The sequence below is a fragment of the Scyliorhinus canicula genome, unplaced genomic scaffold, assembly GCF_902713615.1.
Source record: "Scyliorhinus canicula unplaced genomic scaffold, sScyCan1.1, whole genome shotgun sequence".
Lineage (NCBI taxonomy): Eukaryota > Metazoa > Chordata > Chondrichthyes > Carcharhiniformes > Scyliorhinidae > Scyliorhinus > Scyliorhinus canicula.
In genome coordinates, this window is record NW_024055508.1 from 297,297 (window position 1) to 319,699 (window position 22,403).

The window sequence follows — 22,403 nt, forward strand, 5'->3', positions numbered from 1 at the left end:
ATTCCACAAATAGATCGGGCATCCAAGGTTGTGATCTCAGGATTACTACCTGTGCAACGTGCAGGCCAGAGGAGAAGTTGAAAGGATATACAGGATTAAATAGGTGGCTGAAGGTATGGTTGTCAGGGGGAGAATTTTAGATTCCTGGCGAATTGGGACCGGTTCTGGTGGAGGTGGCACATGTACAAACCGGATGGGTTAAACCAGTGCAGGTCTGGAAACTGATGTCCGGGGAGGGGCCCGTGGGATATTTCCTAGACGGTTGGGGACGGTTTAAACTAATATGCCAGGGGGGTGGGAACCTATCAATAAGGCAGAGAACGGGGAGCAATGACAAATGCAAACGGTAGAAAAAGTAACACGAAAAGAGATAGGTGGAGAAACCAAGGGCAGAACTCAAACAGGGCGCTGGAGAAAAATATTGGGAGCAAAAAAAAGATTGTGAAAAAACAAACATAATGGCTCTGTACCTGAATGTGCGGAGCATTTGCAATAAAGTGGATGAACTAATCGTGCAGATCGATATAAATGCGCATGATATAATTGGGATAATGGAGACATGGCTGCAGGGTGAATATGGAAGGCAACTGAATGTCCCAGGGTTCTCAGCATTTAGGATGAACAGGCATTAAAAAGGTGGTGGCGTGGCACTGCTGGTTAAAGAAGAAATTAGCACAATAGTAGGAAAGGATCTAGCTCTGAAAACGTGCAATCTGTATGAGTTGAGAAATCCCAAGAGACAAAAATCATTAGTGTTTGTCATATATAGACCCCAAACTGCACTGGTGAGGTTGGGAATTGCATTAACCAAAAAATCCAAATGTATGTAATAAAGGAATATCGGCGATCATGGGTGATATTAATTTCCCATAATTGGGCATATAAAATTAGCCACAATGCTGGAGAGGAGGATTTCCTAGACTGTATACGGAATGGTTTTCTTTACCAATAAGCGGAGGAACCAACTAGAGAGCAGCCCATGTTAGACTGGATACTGTTTTCATGAGAAGGATATCATTGCCAATCTGGCTGTGCGTGACCACTTGGGTATGATAGACCATAACATGATAATTTTTTTTATCAATATGGAGAGTGAAGTAGTTAGTTCGGAGGCTCGTGTGCTGAATCTTAATAAAGAGAACTATTATGATATGAGGCGTGAGTTGGCCTTGATAGATTGCGGACAGTTACATAAACGGATGAAATGAAAAAAAAAGGAAAATTGCTTATTGTCACGAGTAGGCTTCACTGGTACTGTAATAAGTCCCTAGTCGCCACATTCCGGCGCCTGTCCGTGGACTGAACCGTGCTGCTGTCCTGCTTGGTCTGCTTTAAAAGCCAGCGATATAGCCCAGTGAGCTAATCCAGCCCCGTCGCCTGACAGTGGATAGACAATGGCAAACATTCAATGAACGCATGGAGGAACTACAGCAACTGTTCATTCCTGTCTGGCGCAAAAGCAATAGGGGGTAAGAGGGCCAATCCATGGCTTACAAAGGAAATTAGAAATAGTATCCGATAAAAGGAAGAAGCATACAGATTGGCCAAGAAAAATAATAGGTCTGAGGATTGGAAGCAGTTTAGAATTCAGCAAAAAAGGACGGAGGGATGATTAAGAAGGGGAAGGAAAATACGAAAGGAAGCTTGCAGGAAACATAAAGGGTTTCCACAGATATGTGAAGAGGAAAGAGATTGGTAAAGAGAAAAGTAGGCCCATTACAGACAGGAACAGGAGAATGCATAATAACGGGCCAAATAAATGGCTGAGCAATTGAATACATAAGTTGTTGTGTATTCACAAATGAGGCCTCAAATCAGATCCCAGAAATCTTGGAGAACGAAAGGTTTAGTGAGAGGGAAGAACTGAGGAAGATAAGCATTAGTGGATAAATAATGCTGGAAAAACTGAAGGAATTGAAGGCGGATAAATTCCCAGGTCCTGAGAATTTGCATCCCGGAGTGCCTTCGGAGGTGGCTATGGAAACAGTGGATGCATTGGTGGTCATCTTCGGGATTCTAAAGACTCTGGAACTGTCCCTGCAGATGGGACGGTAGCTCACGCCATTCTGATATCAAAAAAGGGAGGTAGAGAAAAACATGGAATTATAACCAGTAAGACTTACTTCGGTAGTGGGGAAAATGCGTGAATCCTTTATTCGAGGATTTAAAATGAAACGTTTAGAAAGCAATGGCCGGATCAGTGAGAGTCAGCATGGAGTTAGAAGGGAAAAACCATGCTTGACAAATCTGTTATAATTCTTTGAAGAGGAATTGTCGCTCACTCCTATACCACCTCAATACGTACACGCCTCCGCACTCTATACCTGCTCCTACTTCTACTAACAGCATTACGTCACTCCTCTAACACCTTTATACGTATACACTTCTTCTGTACCTGCCCCCCTCTGTACCTGCTCCTACCTCTACTAACAACAATCCATCACTCCTCTAACACCTTTATACGTATACACTTCTTCTGTACCTGCACCCTGCTTCCCCAAACAACTTTCACTCACTCCTCTACAGCCTATGTAGAGTACACACCTCGTCTGTACCTGCTCCCATCGCCTCCAAACATATTTCACTCACTCCTATACCACGTCTATCCGTGCACATCCCAGTCTGTACCTGCCCCCTGCTTCTCCAACAACTTTTAGTCTCTCCTATACCAACTCTATGCGTTCACTCCTCCCCCCGTCTATACCTGCACCCTGCCTCACCCATAAAAATGTCCCTCTCTCAGATACCACCTCCATAGGTACACCTACCCCTCTGTACCTGCTCCCTCACCGAACATTCACTCACACGTATACCACTTCTATACGTACACCTCCAAATCCTTAAATCATTCTGTGGCGTTTATTCCCAACTCCATAATTCCACTCTCGTCCAGACACTCCCCAGCACAATCTACCCAATCAGTCCTAACATGGTCCTGTACAAAAACCCTCACTGTCATGACCTTCTGTTGTCACACCCCTTCTCTCCTACATATCTTCACAATGCACCTCATCATCGTCAGTTTTGCTCCATACCTACCCACACTCTTTATCTTCATGTAGTCGATTAACACCTCCAAATAATGACCCATCCTGTCCACAATACTTGACCAAAGCTTTCCAATCCACTGCTTCTAACATCACTCCCCTGTCCACACCTATACTTGCACATTCTCCATACTGCAATGCCTTAATCCGTCCCCTTACGGCTACCAAACCGTTGCAACTCGGATATGCGCAATTTTATCCACGCCAAATCATTGCCTTCATTATCCACTTTTCAACCCCTGCTGCCAGTTCAATAACCACCTCCATACCTCCACTGTCATTCCTCCACTCATCATGCAACATCCATCTCATTTTCTTGCCTTCAGTATACCATTTTTCAAGGTCTTCAAAGAACCCGGAGCTTTGCCTACTCCTAATCACGTATCTCTATGGGAATTACTATTCGATATTGACCACCGCCTTTCCACTTCAACGTATCGCTGCCCTCCCCTTCACTTATGACAAAATAATCTACAGCTTTAACCGCGTGGGAGTTCAGCACCCTCCCCCATTTCCATCTCCAACACGTTTTCGACATGCAGCACAATGCAACTGATGATTCTCTTCTCTGCGGCAATATTTCAATTCCATTTCTACTACCCGTCCAGCATCTGGCATCTCTCACCATATTCTACATCAACCCCATAGGCTGCAGCATGCCAGTTTGAACTGCTCCTCTGAACTTCCTGCTTCGCTGTTTACTTCTGTTATTAGAATAATACCTTTACTTCAAATGTAATGAACATTCTTGCAGTTCCACAACACAAAATTGTTCGAAGTGTAAGCATGTTCTCACGACAATCAACACCATACATTTTTCATTTAAAATTCTAGAACATTTATTAAATTATTACAGGTACTGAATAATTAGTATGTGTTAAGTAAACTCGTAAATAAGTGATGAGGATTATGGAAAAAAGCGCCATGAACTGGGGTTAATTAGTAGTATGGTTCAGTGGAAATAAGCATCAATATCCAATTGGACAAATTTGGTTTCTCCATTTCTATCAGTATTGTGAAGTAATTTGACAAATGAACAGGTTACAATATTTTAGTGTGCTACGCGCATTGCATGTATTTTCTTCAGTCATTGGATTGCTGATGTTCGTCAATTTAATGCTGGTTCATTTTTACAACAAATAGACTGTTTTCAAAAATCAGTGAAAATTATTTGATCTTCTGCTGATTGGATTTATTAATTATGGGCGATAATTGTAATCAATTTGAAATGGGACAAGGATTATGGGAGTCCCGTCTTCAGTAATGTTTTCTGCCACATTTCACTAATTTCCCTATCAGTGTGAAGGGATATTTGAACGCACTGAGCAGCATGTTTCTGAACTTTCTCTGGGTTATTGTGTAAATAGCTGTGTTGGTGCAGGAGCTCAGAAGCTGCAGCATAATCCCAGCCTCTTGAAATTCAGGAAAGGGGGTAAGTATATATCTGCTCTTGAAGGCCGACGTAATTCTAACGCATATGAAATATATAACTGTTGTCATCCAGAGCAGGATAAAACTACTGGATATTGCAAAGAGTAACACAATGGATCGTCTCCGGTTGATCAGCTCAGGATCATTTTCATCCCTGTCACTGCTGTGCTGCCGGAGGCTGGTTCGGCCGCGACTGGCTATTACAATGCGTCTGACGGTGACAATATTAAAGAACAAAATCAGAAAGAAAGGAATCACTGGGGTTAGCAGCTGCTCAATCCAAGAATATGCTATCATAATCGGCTCAATGAAAAAATATGTGGATAGCATGCATCCCCACGGCCTCCAGTTGTAATAAGAGGAATACAGGAAGGGCCAGGGAATGTTCTTCAAGCAGAGCAGCGAACTCACCGTGGTGATAACAACAACAGCCGTTTTCTCGGTGCAGTACTTGGTTTTCAACTTCTGATAGCAAATGGCCACCAGGCGATCAAAGGTAAAAGAGACAGTCAGCCAAACAGAAATATCGATTGCAGCTGGAGACATGAAGAGAATGAATCTGCACACGGGAGTGTAGAGCAGGAAAGTGTAATCCCAATATATTGTAGCAACGCGATGTAAGATTACATTCCAGACAATAACCATGAGATCGGCTGCCGCCATGGCCACCAGATAGCGGGTGATGCATTTGGAGAGGCCACAGTCTTTGAAAGACAGGATTGCGATTGTAACGATGTTCACTGTGAGAAGTAGAATAGAAACCAGACATAATAATGTCACAAGCAGGCGCACATGAACACTGCGATGAGGTTACTGTGGAAGTCTCCACATGTTTCGGTACACAGAGAAAACATTCAGAAAGTCACATTCACATGTAACAGGCACATATTTCGGGACTTGTGGGAGGAAACCGGAGCCCCCGGAGGAAACCCATGCAGACACGGGGGGAACGTGCAGACTCCACACTGACAGTGACCCATGCCACAAATCGACCCTGGGACACTGGAGCTCTGAGGCAACAGTCTTGAAGATTGTGCTACCGCCAGGTTATAGTCCGGGAACGTGATTATGCCAAACGAACTGTAACATAGTGGTTAGCACTGTTGCTTCACAGCTACAGGGTCCCAGGTTCGATTCTCGGCTTGAGGCACTGCCTTTGCGGAGTCTGCACGTTCTACATGTATGTGCGTGGGTTTTCTCTGGGTGCTCCGGTTTCCTCCCACAGTCCGAAGATGTGCAGGTCAGGTGGATTGGAGATGATAAATTGCCCTTAGTGTCCAAAAGGTGTAAAGTGGGGTTAATGGGTTACATAGATGGGGTGGAGGTGCCGGGCTTAAGTGGGGTGCTCTTTCCAAGGGCCCAAGGGCCGGTGCAGACTCGATGTGCTGAACGGCCTCCTTAGTCACTGTAAAGTCTATGATTCTATGATATCATTCTATGATGCTATAACTGGTCAACACTCAATATAGAACATCTGCTGCCACAATGAGGGTCATTTGAAGTTCCATATACTGATATCCACACCCCCGGCGAGCTGCGATAATCTCCTGAATATCCAGTTCTTGGTGTTGGCAGACATTGTGGATTATCACCTCTCAGCTGTAATGCTGTAATGCTATGTTTGAGATTTCAGATGGCGTTCAATTAGCTGTTTCCATGGATGCATTAAAACTGGGTAGAAAGCCGAGTTGGCAAGCCGATAACGTCCACGGTTAATGGTTTGAGGGGACAGAAAATAAGGATGATGACCAGATCGCCAGAGAACAAACCAATGATAAAAATGAGCAGTCTGATCAACCGCTCTGAAATGGTGATCGGAAACGGAGCGGAAAGGTGCAGAAAGAAAACACTGCGCTACATTTAGAAAGGCAGAACATCATTAAACATGAAGCTGGTCGGTGGTACGGGAGTCCAAAGGGAGGAAAAGGGAGTTGCAGAATATCTGACAAATATATATAATCAGGAGAAAACATATCAAAATGTGAATAAACAAAAATATCAGTACTGTAATGCAGAGGGGTAAAGGACGCATTCAGAGATAATGTACCAGTTTTCACGATCAGATAGTTATTCTCATGGTCAAACTGAAGAACGTTAAAAAATCATCACCATGTTTAGCTCAAAATTGAAGGTCAACGCAATACATTTGCCCGGCTTTGAACATTAAACAGAAACAAGTTCAACATTTCAAGATCTAGAAGTAATTTACCAGGTGCACCGACTGTTGCGAGCACAGGATAGTACACAGCTGTTGTCTCTGAAGATTTTGACAAACGCATTTTCTGTGTCAAGGACTCGTGCTGGTGTTGGTGAAGATCTGACCCCTGGTGTTTGACACAGTAAAGTACCATGAACGGTTTATTTATATTAAACTGGATGCTTAGTGATCCGAGGTCTATACATCCCTAGTGATGTTCTTTACAGGTTGCTGAACAAACAATCCACTGACAGCAGCTGCGCTCTCGCTGTCAGTCTCATTGGGGATTACATCACAATCTATGGATCAGGCTCGAAACTCAAAGATGACGACTACATTTAAATATGCAATGTTGCTTGTTTCAAAACCATGGAGATCAACATCGTTTTTGCATTTGGATACTGGGCACTAATTGCCTATGCCCTCGCATCATCCCCTCACTCACAATGTCGCAGTCACAGTCCTTATTCTTATTAAATAATTTTCGTCTTTGTTCCTTTCAGTTTCCCTAGATTATTTTTCTCTGGTCCTTCCGCATTCATGTTTCCAAATTTATTTTCTCTCTTATTCTGTTTCCCTTTTATAGAAAATCTATTTCACTTTGCCCCATCTTCAATTTACCTCCACTCTTTGAGAAACTGCTATATGTTTGTGTGTCTAATTCTCACATCTGTTGTATGCTCTCCCCTGCTCACGCTACAATAACTTGGCAGACAAGTGGTGAGGAAGGAACAGAGTTACAGAGGGACATAGACAGTTTGGGTGAATGAACAAACTTGGCAAATGGAATATCATGTTGGGAAATGTGATGTTATACATTGATGGGAAGAATAAAGGATCTCAATATTATTCAAATGCAGAAGGACAGCAGAAATATGCCGTGCAGAGGAGTTTCATGAGAGGTGGGGTCCTCGTGAATCAGACATTAAAAGCCAGCATGGACGTTGAGAAGGCCAGAGGTGCGTAAAATGGAACGTTGTTCTATGTTTTAGCGGCAGGTGAGCACACAAACAGGGAGGTCTTGTTGCACATGGACAAGGCACTGATTGGATACAACAGAATTAGTGGTTCCAGCTGATGGCACTGGATTCAATGACGTGTCAGGCAGAGCAAGGCCATAAAGAGACTTTAAAACACTTGTTGGAGTGTGACATTGTTGTTTCTGTTTTTCTTTGCGCCTGGGGAGTATCAATATAGGTCAGTGAAAATATTGACCACCGAAATCGTTGTTTCAATTGATATCGGTGGGCAGATATTTTGGCTCAGTCAAAATTCATCAGAGTGGGAGGACGAAACAAGGTCAAGGGTGCATTGATTTGGCAGGAGGTACAACATGCTTTAGATGGGAACTTCGGAAATAGATCGACAGATTTAGTTACTCGATTGGTTATGAGTGTAATTAAACGATTTCCTTCCAGAATAATAAATATGAATTTTCAGCTCAGGGGAAGATGTAGACGTTTCAGATATTCCAAACAATTCTATGTAACCTCATAACATTTCACCGCCTTTTTATCTCTGTGATACATTTAATCATTGTCCTAAGTCTGTTTCCATTCATACCGAACGTTCAAAGGAATTAGTTTCTACAAAATAGCTAACATCTCCCTGACCCCCGCGCACCAAATCTATATCATAAGACCATAAGTCGACAGGGTTTAGGAACATAATTAGGCCATTCGCCCATCGAGTCGGCTCCGCCATTCGGTAATGGTTGTTATGTTTCTTACCTGCCTTGACCTCCTTCTTAATCAAAAACCTATCTATCGCTGTCTTAGAGGCAGTGTTGGCCTCCACAGCCTTCTGCAGTAAAGAGTTCCACAGATTCAGTACCCTTTGGTTGAAGAAATTCCTCCTCATTGCAGTTTTTTGTATTGTCCATTTCGTCTGATACTGTGTCCTCGTGTTCTAGTTTTTCTTACCAGTGGAACAGTCCTCTCAACGACCAATCTATCCAGGCCTCTCAGTATTCTGTAAGTTTCAATAAGATCCACCCTCATCCTTCAAAACTCCAACGAGTACAGACCCAGAGTCCCCAACTGCTCCTTACGGCTGGCTCTCCATTCCAGCCATCATTCTTCTGAACCCCCTCTGGACACTTGCCAAGACGAACACATCCTGCCTGAGATACTGGGCCCCAAACAGCTGACAATGCTCCTAATGGGGTCTGACAATAACATTATACAGGCACAGAAGTACATCACTGCTCTTGTATTCTATCCTCTCAACATAAATGCTAACATTGCATTTGCCTTCCAAAGTACTGACTGAACTTGCACGTTAATTTTAAGGTAATCTTCGGCTAGGACGCGTGCTTCTCATTTTCTCAGCATTTCTACATTTAGAAAATACTCTGTGCATCCATTCATTCTATCAAAGTGCATGACCTCATACTGTAGCCCATTGCATTCAATCTGCTACTTCTTTGCCCACCCGCTGGACTTACCAAGACTTTATGTCGTCCCCTGATTCCTCAACACTACCTGTGCCTCCGCATAGCTTTGTATGATAATCAATTTCATTTTACATTTGCAAATTCTTGTCGAACTGAGAGATGAATAAGAAGAGTTGAGGGTAGAATAAAGCGCATTAGAGAGGCGGAGAGAATAAATAAAGTATATTGAGAGGAAAGGAAAGTACACGAGACGAATAGATTGATATGTGAGGAGTTTGAAATAGTGCAACATGTCAGGAAGCTCACAGAGTGGATTGTTGACAATTGAAGAGTGGCTGGGAGGGAATGTAAAGAGTGGAAACCGAGAGTTTGTAAATGGAATGGAGAATGAAGGCGGAAACGTAGATGAAAGATAAGGAGGACATAACAGAATTGTGAATAAGTGAAAGTAGTGAAGGGTAATTTAAAGTGTGGAGAGGGAAGTCAGTGTAGAAAGTGAAGAGTATTATTTTGGCAGTTAAAGGGGTAAGATAGAGGAGCAGAATTATGCCACGGACATTCGAGTCTGCTCCGCCATTTAATCATGGCTGGAATTTTCTCATCCCCATCCTGCAGCCTTCTACCCATAACCCCTGATCCCCTTATTGAGCAAAGATCTATGTATATATGTCTTAAAGACACAGTGAATTGGCACAGTGAAAGAGTTCCACAGATTCACCACCCTCGGGCTGAAGAAATTCCTCCTCATCTCTGTTTTAAACGGTTGTCCCATTATTCTGAGATGGTGTTACCCGGTTCTAGTTTTTCCTACAAGTGGAAACATCTTCTCCACGTCCACTCTCTACTAGCGTGATCTTCTGAAGCCCTCTTGCTTCGTCAATACTGCCTGCCCCTCTGATGTTCATTGTATCATCTGCAAACTTAGCAACAGTGCCTTCAGTACCTTCTTCCAGATCATTAATGTACATTGAATAAAAATTGGCAGCACTAGTTATAATGAGGGGGAATCATCAGATTAGGAAAGAACTAGCATGCATTAAATTCAAGGACAGTTTATCTGTTTTGAAAACACTGGAAACGACGTTTAATCTGGGGAATGCACGAGAAACAAGGTCATTGCGCTGTGAGAAGTCCAACGAGCGTTTCTACCGCCGTCTCTCTGAGTCCAGGATGGCATTTAGCCTGACTGGTGCCAGTGTCATGAATGTCGGCAAACCCTTGAAGGACATTCTGAATGGGGAGTGATAACAGACAGAGGTCGTGGGTTCCATTGGTACCAACGACATTGGTACAATTGGACGAGGTCCTGCATTAAGAATTTACGGTTTTCGGAGCAGATTGAAAAGATGGCGTCAGAGGTTAATATATCCGGATCTTTGACAGCGAGGGTTGGATGAAGGGGGTATAGCAGATGAATGGCTGCTACTGAGATGGTGCAGGCGACAAGGCCACTGATTCAGTTCCTGGGAAAGGCGCAACATTTAACTCTCGGATTAGTTGCACCTGAATCGGACTGTAATCTACTACTTTGCGGTGGGTTTGCTGATACTGTTCGAAGGTGTGACAACTGGATTGGCTGGGGGAATGGGTCACAGTGTACGGGTTCAGTAGGGAGTCACACACAGATAAATTCAGAAATAAAAACATGTCAGTCTGGATGGGAGAGCACAGATACACTTGCCAGGGCACAGGGGATTCCAAAAATGGACAGATTAGTTTGATAGGCTACGATCAATGCACAGGGTAATCAATTACACTTACAGGTAATTACACTGGAAGAAGGAGGATGATGTGCGACCTGACAGAGGTCTATAAAATTATAAGGGGCATCGACAGAGTTGATAATCAGATACTTTTTCCCAGAGTAATGGGGTCAATTACTAGGGAGCATAGCATTAAGGTGCGAGGGGCTAGGTTTAGAGGAGATATACAAGGCAAGTTGTTTTACACAGAGGGTACTCGGTGCCTGGAGTTCGCAGCCAGAAGAGGGGATGGAATCAGGGGCGATGGTGACGTTTAAAGGGCATCTTGACAAATACATGAATAAGATTGGAACAGAGGGATACGGACCCAGGAAGTGTAAACGATTATTTTTGGACGGGCAACATGGTCGCAACAGGTTAGGAGTGCCGAAGGGCCTGATGCTGTGTGGTACTTTTCTTTGTTCTTTGTTCTTTTAACAGGGTCTATTTAAACAGTGTTCCATACTAAACAGCCTGTTTATACAGTGTCCTACAGTAATCAGTCTAGTTGCACTCTTCCCCACAGTGAACTGTCTATTTTAACAGTCTACTGCAGTAAACATAGCCGACTTAAACAGCATCCCACGAATCAGTCTCAATCCTGTCTACTTACACAGTATCACAGGGGGGGGGGGGGAATTAGTCAGGGTAGGTGCTTTTCACAGGGAGGGGGAATTAGTCAGGGTAGGTGCTGTTCACATGGAAGGTGAATTCGCCACGGTTGGGGCTGTTCACAGGGAGGGAAACTAGTCAGAGTAGGTGCTGCTCAGAGGGAGAGGACAATAATCAGTGCACGTGCTGTTCATATGGAAGGATAATTAGTTATTGACTATTCCAAATCAAAACGAACAAAACGAACGAACCGTGGCAAGCACGGTAGCATGGTGGTTAGCATAAATGCTTCACAGCTCCAGGGTCCCAGGTTCGATTCCCGGCTGGGTCACTGTCTGTGTGGAGTCTGCACGTCCTCCCCGTGTGTGCGTGGGTTTCCTCCGGGTGCTCCGGTTTCCTCCCAAAGTCCAAAGATGTGCGGGGTAGGTGGATTGGCCATGCCAAATTGCAGTAGTGTCCTAAAAAGTAAGGTTAAGGAGGGGGGGTTGGGTTACGGGTATAGGGTGGATACGTGGGTTTGAGTAGGGTGATCATTGCTCGGCACAACATCGAGGGCCGGAGTGCCTGTACTGTTCTATGTCTATGTTCTATTTAACAAAGCTAGCACCCACAACCATCTGTGTAAAAAACTTGCATCGTCAATCTCTAAACCTTGCCACTCGCACCTTAAACCAATGCCTCGTAGTATTTGACCACTCTACCTGGGAAAACGCCTCTTTCTATCCACTCTGAATCTGCCCCTCATAATTTTGTAGACCTCTAACAGGTCGCCACTCAACCTCCTTCGTTCCAGTGAGATTACTAGCAGGTGTAAATAATTACCCTGTGAGAACAAACCGAGTATATTCAACCGTTCTTCATAGCTAATGCACTCCATACCAGGCAACATTCTGGTAAATCTCTTCTGAACCCTCTCTGAAGCCTCCATATCCTTCTGTTAGTGTGGGGACCAGAATTGAGCACGATACTCCAAGTGTGGCCTAACTAAGCTTCTATACAGTTGGAATATGACGTGCCGATTCTTATACTCAATGCCCCGGCCAATGAAGGCAAGCATGCAGTATACGTTCTTGACTACTTTCTCCAACTGTGGTGCCCCTTTCAGTGACCATTGGACCTGTACAACAATATTTCTCTGACTGTCAATACTCTTGAGAGTTCTACCATTCACTGTATATTCCATACCTGCATTAGCCCTTCCAAAATGCATGACCTCACATTTGTCCGGATTGATCTTCATCTGCCATCTCTCCGCCCAAGTCTTCAAACTATCTAAATCCTGCTGAATTCTATCCGCAATTCTACGAACCTTTGTGGCGTCTGCAAACTTACTAATCAGACCAGATTTTCCTCCAAAATCATTTTTGTGAAGTACAATCAGCAAAGGAGCCAGCACTGATCCCTGCGGAATACCACGTCACAGCACTCCAATCAGAAAAGCACGCTTCCATTGCTACACTCTGCCTTCTCTGACCTAGCCAGTTGTGTATCCATCTTGTCACCTCACCCGTGATCCCGTGACCTCTCCTTTTGTACAATCTGCCATGAGGGACCTTGTCAAAGGCCTACTGAAGTCCATATAGACATCATCCACTCCCCTACCTGAATCAATCATCTTTGTGACCTCCTCGAAAAACACTATCAAGTTAGTGAGGCATGACCTAGCCTCACAAAACCGTGCTGCATCTCACAAATACGTCCATTGGCTTCCAAATGGGAGTAGATTCTGTCTCGAAGAATTCTCTCCAGTAATTTCCCTACCACTGACGTAAGGCTCACCAGCCTGTAGTTCCCTGGATTATCCTTGCTACCCTTCTTAAACAAAGGAACTACATTGGCTATTCTCCAGTACTCCGGGACATCACCTGAAGACAGTGAGGATCCAAACATTTATTCAATTTACTCACTTGCCTCCTTCAGTATTCTGGAGCAGATTCCATTAGGCCCTGGGCACTTATCTACCTTACTAATATTCAAAATGCACAGAACCTCGTCTTTTTGGATCTCAATGTGACCCAGACTACCGACACACCCTTCTTCAGAATCAACGTCCACCAATTCCTTCTCTTTGGTGAATACTGATGCAAAGTATTAATTTAGTACGTCGTCCATTTTCTCTGACTCCACACATAGATTCCCTTGCCTATCAATCAGTGGGCCAACCCGTTCCCTGGCTACCCTCGTGCTTTTATATGTACGTGTACAAAGCTTGGGGATTTTCCTGAACCCTATTTGCCAATTACTTTTCGTGACCCCAGTTTAGCCCTCCTGGCTCCTTGCTTAAGTTCCTGCCTTCTTTCCTTGTATTCCACATGGGTTTCGTCTGTTCCCAGCCTTCTAGCCCAGACAACTGCCTGCTTCTTCTTTTTGACGAGGCCTACAATACCTCTCCTTATCCAAGATTCACTAAATTTGCCTTATTTATCCGTCTTCCACAAGGGAACATATCGGTCCTGAATTCCTTTCAACTTACATTTGAAAGCCTCCCACATGTCAAATGTTGATTTACCCTCAAACATCCGTCTCCAGTCTGGGTTCTTCAGTTTCCGGCTAATATTGTTATAATTAGCCTTCCCCGAATTTAGCACGTTCACCCTATAACACCCGTATCCTTCTCCACGAGCACGTCAAAACATACTTAATTGTGGTCACTGTTCCAGAAATGCTCCCCTACTGAAACTTCAATCACCTGTCCGGGCTCATTCCCCAATACCAGGTCCAGTACAGCCCCTACCCTCGTTGGACTATCGATATATTGTTTTAAGAAGCCATCCTGGTTTCTCCTTACAAACTCTGCCCCGTCCAAGCTCCTAGCACTAAGTGAGTCCCAATCCATATTCGGGAAGTTGAAGTCTCCCATCAGAACAATTGTGTACCTTACACTCCGTTCCAAAATCTATCTGCCTATTTGCTCTACCTCCCGCTGGCTGTTGGGAGGCCAGTAGTAAGCCCCCAACATTGTGGCTGCACCCTTCTTTTTCCTGATATCTACCCATATAGACTCGCTGCCCTCTGAGGTGTCCTCCCGAACCAGTAGCGCAACTCCGACACCCCTTTTACATCCCCCCCCCCTATCCGGCCTGAAACATCTAAATACTGGCACGTTTGGCTGCCAATCCTGTCCTTCCCTCAACCTGGTCCCTGTAATGGATACAACATCATAGTCCCAGGTACTAATCCAAGTTCTAAATTATTCTGCCTTACCCATTATACGTCTTGCATTGGAACATATGCACTTCAGTCCACCATTCACTCTGTTTGCAGCAACATCTCCCTGTCTGCTCTTCCCCAAAGCCATACTGGCTCTATTCCCCAGTTTTCCTTCAATGTTTTCACCTTCTGACCTATTGCTCCTATACCCCCCCCCCCCCCCCCCCCCACCCGCCATACGAGTTTAAAACCTCACGTTTTTGCTATAGGGTACTGTTTAAATAGACTGTTAACTGTAGGACATTGTTTATGTAGTCTCTGTTTACTGTTGCACACTGTTCAATAAATTGTTTACTGTAGGGCACTGTTTAAATAGACTGTTTACTGTCGGGTGATGCTTAAATAGACTGTTTACTGTAGGGCACTGTTTAAATAGGATGTTTACTTTAGGGCAATGTTCTCTAAGATGTTTAAAATTCAGCCATGCAGGGCAGCACGGTTGCACAATGGGTTAGCACTGCTGCCTCTCCCCTCTCCGCGTTTGATCCCATGTTTGATCCCGGCTCTGGGTCACTCTCCGTGTGGACTTTCTACCCGAGTTTGCGTTGGTTTCACCCTCACAACCCAAAGATGTGCAGTGTAGGTGTTACGGTCATGCGAAATTTATTGAAAAATTGTTTTTAGAAAAAATTCTGCCATACTCGACCTCTAAGATTTTTTAAAATTTAGTAATTCTCGACCTCAAAGATGTTTCAAATATACCCATGCGAGGCCTTGAAAATGGTTGAAATGTAGCCATGTTCGGCCTTGATGATGTTTAGAATTTTGTCATTCTCTGCCTCGAAGATGTTTAAAATTTAGCCAACTCGGCGTCTAAGACGTTTAAAATGTAGCCATGCTCGGCCAATAGGATGTTTGAATATTGCCATTCTCTGCCTCAAAGATGTTTACATTTTAGCCATGCTCAGCCGGGAATATGTATAAAATTTTCCAATTTCGGCCTCTAATACATTTAAAATTCAGCTATGCTCGTTCTTGAAGATAGTTACACTATAGCCATGCTCGGCCAAAACAACGTATGAATTTAGCCATGCTCGTCCTCGAAGATGTTTAAAATTTAGCTATCAGCAGTTTCGAAGATATTTAAAATTTAGCTATGAGCAGTCTCTAATGTTGCTCGTTCTGGGTGAGTGTGCTTTACACTCAATTTGGCTCTGTTTTATTGCTTAGCTCCAGAGTCGGCAGGTATCGTTAAGATACCGCCACAAGATTCAAGTTCAAGTTCAGATCAATAACTCAATACACCAGTTAGTAAGTTCAAACAAGGCACGTTTATTATAATAAAGTTATCTACTACTTATGCATATAAAAGTACAAGACTAGGCTATTCCTACCACTAACAGGCCAATACTTATCTGGAATAAGGGAACTGCCGGATCAGGGAACAATGGCCTCTTGCTTTGTCCTGGATCCGCAGGCTTCCAGTCGGTGTGGACTAAAGGGGTCAGGAGTGTCTACTCTCGTAGCGTGCGTTGTGTGACACTTATTTTATGGCGACTGCTGACCAGGCCTCGCCTTCTCAAGGTTATTCTACTGCAAAGTTGTTCTGCTGGGAGGGCAGGCTGGTCAAGAAGAGAGAATCAGTCCTGGGACCTGAATTTATAAGTCCCAGGGGCTTTGCATCCTTCTGGGCGGACCCACTATAAACCTGCAATCGATTGGGTCTCTTCCCAATCGATTGATTTGAATTTCCCCAATAACGCGCCGTTCCTCAACTCTGCAGAACATTTTTAACCACAATCTCTACATGGCGCTATGTCAAAGGGGACATGCATTATCAAAATCAACAACGGGAACCTCTAACCATCCTTAAATAAAGTACACTCACTTACATTGAATCATTCTAAACTTCCTATCAATACAAAATTGCAGCCGCATTCATGGCACATTTCTCTGACTCGGCAGTCGAACTCAGAGGTACAAAACATTTAAAGTTCCTTTATATACGTGGCATGGCAACAACAAAAAGAAAATCCTTTAATCACATTAAAAGGGGCTCGGGGGACTGATGGAAACCGAAGATAGGGGATCTCATTCTATATATTAAAGGGCAGCACGGTAGCATTGTGGATGGCACAATCGCTTCACAGCTCCAGGGTCCCAGGTTCGATTCCGGCTTGGGTCACTGTCTGTGCGGAGTCTGCACATCCTCCCCGTGTGTGCGTGGGTTTCTTCCGGGTGCTCCGGTTTCCTCCCACAGTCCAAAGATATGCAGGTTAGGTGGATTGGCCATGATAAATTGCCCTTAGTGTCCAAAATGGCCCTTAATGTTGGGTGGGGTTACTGGGTTATGGGGATAGGGTGGATGTGTTGACCTTGGGTAGGGTTCATTCCAAGAGCCGGTGCAGACTCGATGGGCTGAATGGCCTCCTTCTGCACTGTAAATTCTATGTAAAAAAATACCGTCGAGGTACGAGAGTGGTATGCTCTCCTTCGCCATTTCCTCATCCTAAGGGTCTGAACTAGGATGCAGTCAATCGCTAGTGCCAAATGCGATTCTATCACATAAGACAAGGATTACCAAGTCATGAATCTGGTACATCAGGTTGGGGTAGTGTTGCCGTCAACTGGGATTGGAGTGGTCTGTGTCTGGGAAACATTAACGACCGGGGTGGGGGTAAGGGGGTTAAGTGATGAAGAAAAATACAATCGCAGCCGTCATCTTCCTTCTCTCTTCTCTTCCTTCTGTTTCCTTTCTTGTTGATCTTGCTCTGATCATGCTTGGTCCCTCCTTCGAACGTCGAAAAGCTAGGGGATCAAGCATAGTATCTGTTAGTGTTCTGCTTAATACTTCGAATGATCGTATATCTGTCCTCTTGTGCCAATTATCCCTTAATGATTGGTCAAGTCACTTCTTGTGACTCCCGTCATTTTTTTTCAAAACAAAATTTTGGACCAGGCATGTACTCAAAAACTGTTCCACTGCGAGCCGTCTCGCAGGCTTTGCAATTTACCATCCCACTGTTTCGGGATGTAAATAGCATTTGGAAAGGTAACCAAAGGGCTACCTAAACAAAGGAAACAAAAACAAACGTTTTCGAATTAAGACTTTCGAATGAGTTGCGTATGGGCCGCGATGGGTAAGATTTGAGTGTAATCCACAGGTAGGGCGTGCAGTGCTGTACCCGAGCTTAGTTGACCAGTTGGGTGGTTTTTAGACAGGGCGGGTCCTCAATGCCGTTTCTCCACTGCCTGAGTGACCTTAAACGAACGGGCAAGAATGTAGTCATCATGGGGGTTGCTTCTTCTGTCCTCCAAACAGAAGAGCAGTTATGAAACTAGTGGATTCATGGGAGAAGCCTTTAGCTGGGCTTCTGCCATTTCAGCTGATCGGGAACAAAACATCTTCACTACAGAAGAGCTGTGACGAAATGTGAGATGGTCACAAACTTTTCAGCTGAAAGTCTTGTGGCCAATCCTCCTAGTCTGAACTGATCCAAAAAGAAACATAAAACAAACAAACATGAAACAAACATACTGCAGGTTCCATCAGAAAAGGACACCGTTTACCTCTCAAGCTGTTCCTCTTTTTAGATCATCTGGACACCTCAATTCTCTTCATTCTCTGCGAACAGGGTCGCAAAGGGGTTGTGAGTCAGACTTAAAGTCATCCTCTTCTCCCGGATCCCATACACTTGTATGGATCAGGCATGCTATGAGTGGGTCTCCGCGTCAGTCTGTGGCCCTTGGTTTGGCGTCATCAGCCACGACCACAGCAGATAAGCCCTGTCATCCAGGAGCCCAACCCTCAGTAGGGAATACCTCTCGCATAGGCAAGGAAAAAGCGAGTGCACCGGGATTGGGGATTCATGCATGCTTCCTGCATTTTGGCTGCAGGCGTGCATGATGCGCATCTCATGGTCACACACCATGTGCACTTTCATTGAGTTGAATCCCCTTTAGTTTGTGAAGACAGGTTTGTAATGGGCCGCCGGTACCCCATGGGGTACGTGAATCGTGTTGGTCACCCACTGGACCTGCGACATATCTAAGAGGTCAGTGAACCGCGCTGCCCGGGAATCCTGCTGGGCTCGGTGCTGATTGACGATGTGCCGTTCGGGCATTGAGAGCCTCCGTGACAGTGCGGATGGACCTGTGTACCGAGACCTGTGAGATCCCTGACAGGTCCGCACTCGGTGCCTGGAATGACCACGTGGCATAAACGTTCAGGACGACCGTCACCTTGAAGGCCAAGGGGAGCGCGTGCCCTCTCACATAAACCCGCCGTGCCAGGTGCCCCATTATCTCGGAGACATGCCCAATATCCCCCAGCACAGCGAGACTCGAACGGCATGCCCGGTCCGGCAGGTTGTCGAATCACAGGCGCTACGGAACACACAAGGCCTCATGTGGTGCCTCCTTCCCACCTCCTCCTCGACCTTTTGGGCGGCCGGCTCTCCATCCTCACCGTCTGCCTCTTATTACTCTGCGGCTAGCTCCTGTTCCGCTTGGGCCATCTCCAGCAGCTCCAGCCTTTAGAGACTCAGTGCATCCCCCTGGAATTCGGCGGCCAGGATAAAGGCCACCATGCCACTTGGAATCCCAAATCCATTGTCTGCAGGGGGTGAAAGACAGCGATATTAACATGGCGCGTACTTCCGGCCCAACCAGGTCCACTGGGCTCCACAATGGCCCCGGTCTGCATTGCAGCTCCTTTCCCCACATGTCACCCCATCACCAATTCCCACGTCAACCACCCGCAGTACCCCCTGGCACATTGGCCTTCGCATCCCTGGCTCATTCCATGACCGCACACGGTGGGGATCTCCCTGCTACCCGGCGTCCTGTTGGCTGGCACTACATATGCTATGTGTGACATTCCGCTGTATCCATCCGGCGCCCTCCTCAAGGGGCTACTGTGCCCCTTGGGTCGGTCGTGTGCTCCCCCATCGGTGGGCTGCTGCCGGTTTTCGGGGAGGACGTTGGCAGGGTGTGCGCTGGCGTGGTGGTGTGGGTGACGTGCTGGTTTGGTGGGCTGCAGGGAAGAGGGTGCGGCGCTGGGGTGACGGGTGTAGGGTGCGGAACTGGGATCTAAGGGGGTGGAGGGTGTGGTGCTGCCGTGCGGGGTCTGGATCGTGCAGCTCTGCGGAATGGCTTTGGAGGGTGCGATATTTTGTTTGGGGTGGATTCTGCGATTCTAGGGTGTGCGGGAGGGCGGTGATTCAGGGCTGCAGGGTTTTTTGGCGTGATATTGGTATGCATATTTGGTGGGTGTAGTGCTGGTCTTTGGAGGCAATGGGTGCGCTACTGGGATGTGGGGGTGGAGGGTGCGATACTGGAGTGTGGGGACGGAGGGTACGATACTGGGGTGTGGGGGTCAAGGATAATAGACTGGCTTGTGGGTGAAGGTTGCGTGACTGTGGAGTGAGGGTGGCGGTTGCAATACCGCAGTGCTGATTGTGGGCTTGTTCGGTGTGGTGTGGGTTTGGAGTTTGCGTGACTGGAGAGCGGGTGTAGTGTGGTGGGAAGCAAAATGGCCTGAATCAATCTGCACTGCCAGTGACACCCCTAGCCAGCCGTGCGGGTGCCCCTACCAGCCTACGTTGCCAGTGCCCCTACCCCTGCCAGTGTTCCCATCACCGAGCCCCGCAAGTGCCCGCCAAATACTGCCCAGCCAGTGCCTCTCCCCAGCGAGCCCTTCCATCGCCCCCTCTGCCAGCCCTGCGTGTCCTACGCATGTAGCCTTGCTAGAGGCCCCAACCAGACTTGCCAGTGCAACCCAGCCAGACCTGCCAGTGCCTCAGCAATCAGCCCTGCCAGTGTCCCCATCATTGCCAGTGACAAGCTCCAGTCATGCCAGTGCCGCCCCACAACCATCCCTTCCATTGTCTCCCTAGACAGCTAGACATGCCAGTGCACCTGCTCCCCAGCCAGACCTGCCAGTGCCCCCCCCCCCCCCCAGCCAGTGCTTCCCGTGCCTCTGCAGCTCCCAATTGTTGCGTCAGTCTGAAAGCGGTGTCTGCGATTGGCAGATCAGTCAGTCAGTAAGTGCTCCGAGTTCACTCATTGGCTCACAGGTTGAGTCGTCGTTGCGGCCTTCTGGTTGGTGACACGGTGTTGTCAGTAATTACACAGCCCTCTGATTGACTGAGGCGACATTTAGCCTGAAGATGGAGCCCCAGTATGGCTGAAAGGCCGTCCATCACCGGCTGGAGCTCCTGATTGGCTTTGTCAGTTTTATGCATTGATTGATTTAATAATTGATGAAACATGATATTTCACTGCGATCTTGATCTGCTCCCTGAACCGGGACTGGGTCACCACATCAATAAATGTGTTTGTGAAGCAATATAAATCCCGCAGCATAAATCCGACTAGATTTAAATTATATTGAGGAAGGGTGAGCGAATAAAAATATGCCAAATCCAAATAGAAAAATTTATGAACCGATATCGTCCAGAGGAGAATCAAAGTTACAGAGATGATGACGAGTAAATTCATTGACTTCCTTCTGCTCTTCATCTCTGGGTCAGTCGATTGGCTGCCTGACTGTGAGCCCTCAGTGCCTTCCGGACTCGACTGCTGAGTAAAATGTGCCTGACTGTCAGAGCGTTGATCAACAGGATTAAGAAGAATGGAATCAATGGGGTTAAAACCTGATCGAACGACTTCCGGCGGCGGTTATGAAGGAGTAAGTCGCTCATTTGGTCGCTCCCGCATGGGTCGGTCTTTTGGACCTTTCCGCCGATTTGTTATAGGACTTGATTTGAAAATGTGACGACAGAGGCAATTGTGCACTGAATTCCCACATCGGTGCATGGAGAGGAGGACTAGAAGTGCTCGTGAAGGCAGAAACAGAATGACAGAGAAGGCTTGGGCTGAAGCTGCAGTGGGAGAAAGCATGGCAGAGGACCGCATCTCTGGTTTGTCGACCCAGCCGTCAACAGAGCAGTTGATGCAAGTTGTCCAGGAGCGATTCGCCAGGCAGAAGCAGGGCTGCTTAGACCAGATTAAAGAGGCAATTTCGCGGCTGGAACTTAGATTGGATGCCCAAGATAGGGCGATCCAGAAAGTAGAGAAGGCGCTGGCTGACCAGGAGGAACATCAAACAGCGCAGGAGTTGGAGGTGGGGATGTTAAGAAACCAGCAGGAAAGGCTCCTGGAGAAGGTGGAGCGGCTAGACAATCGGTTCCGCCGGCAAAGCCTAAGGATCATTGGGCTCCCGGAGGGAAACGAAGGAGCGGACATGGGGGCATATATAGCGGCCATTTTCGAGAAGCTGATGCATTCTCCCGACCTTTGGAGGTGGACAGGGCTCACAGAGCGCTTGCGAGGAATTCGCGCACGAATGGGAGACACTCTGAGGGCAGAGGTGGTGAGATCCCACAGATATCTGGCTGAGGAGCGTGTTATACAGTGGGTCAAGCAGACACGGAGCTCCAAGTGGGCCAGCAGTATTCTACGGATCTATCAAGACCTGAGTGCAGAGGTGGCCAGGAGAAGAGCGGGATTCAATCAGATCAGGTCGACAATTTTCAAGCAAAAGGTGAAGTTCTGGCTGTTGTACCCGTCCCGCCTCTAGGTCACATAAGTGGAACAACATTTCTATTTCTAGTCGCCAGAGGAAGCGCTGGACTTCCGCGAAAAGGAATGGGCTGGTATCGGACTAAGAACTTAGAACGTGGAATTTGGCTGTAGCGTTTATGTTTTGCAAAGAAAACGTTTCTTGTTTCTTGTGGGGTTTTTTTCTGGACACGATTTGTAATGCCTGCTGTAAGGATCTGGGACCAGTTGCAGAGCTGAGTGAGGTCAAAGTTTGTATTTGCACT

The 22,403-nt window shown here is 46.2% G+C and overlaps 1 protein-coding gene across 1 annotated transcript; it reads right to left on the reverse strand.

Annotated features, from left to right (window-relative positions):
• Positions 1-4,304: 4,304 nt before the first annotated feature.
• On the reverse strand, positions 4,305-6,829 carry LOC119960490 (probable G-protein coupled receptor 139). The gene is made up of 2 exons (XM_038788190.1): positions 6,688-6,829; positions 4,305-5,218 (listed from the first exon to the last, which is right to left on the reverse strand). Exons 1-2 carry the CDS (start codon positions 6,827-6,829, stop codon positions 4,305-4,307), a joined length of 1,056 nt encoding a protein of 351 aa, XP_038644118.1.
• Positions 6,830-22,403: the final 15,574 nt, after the last annotated feature.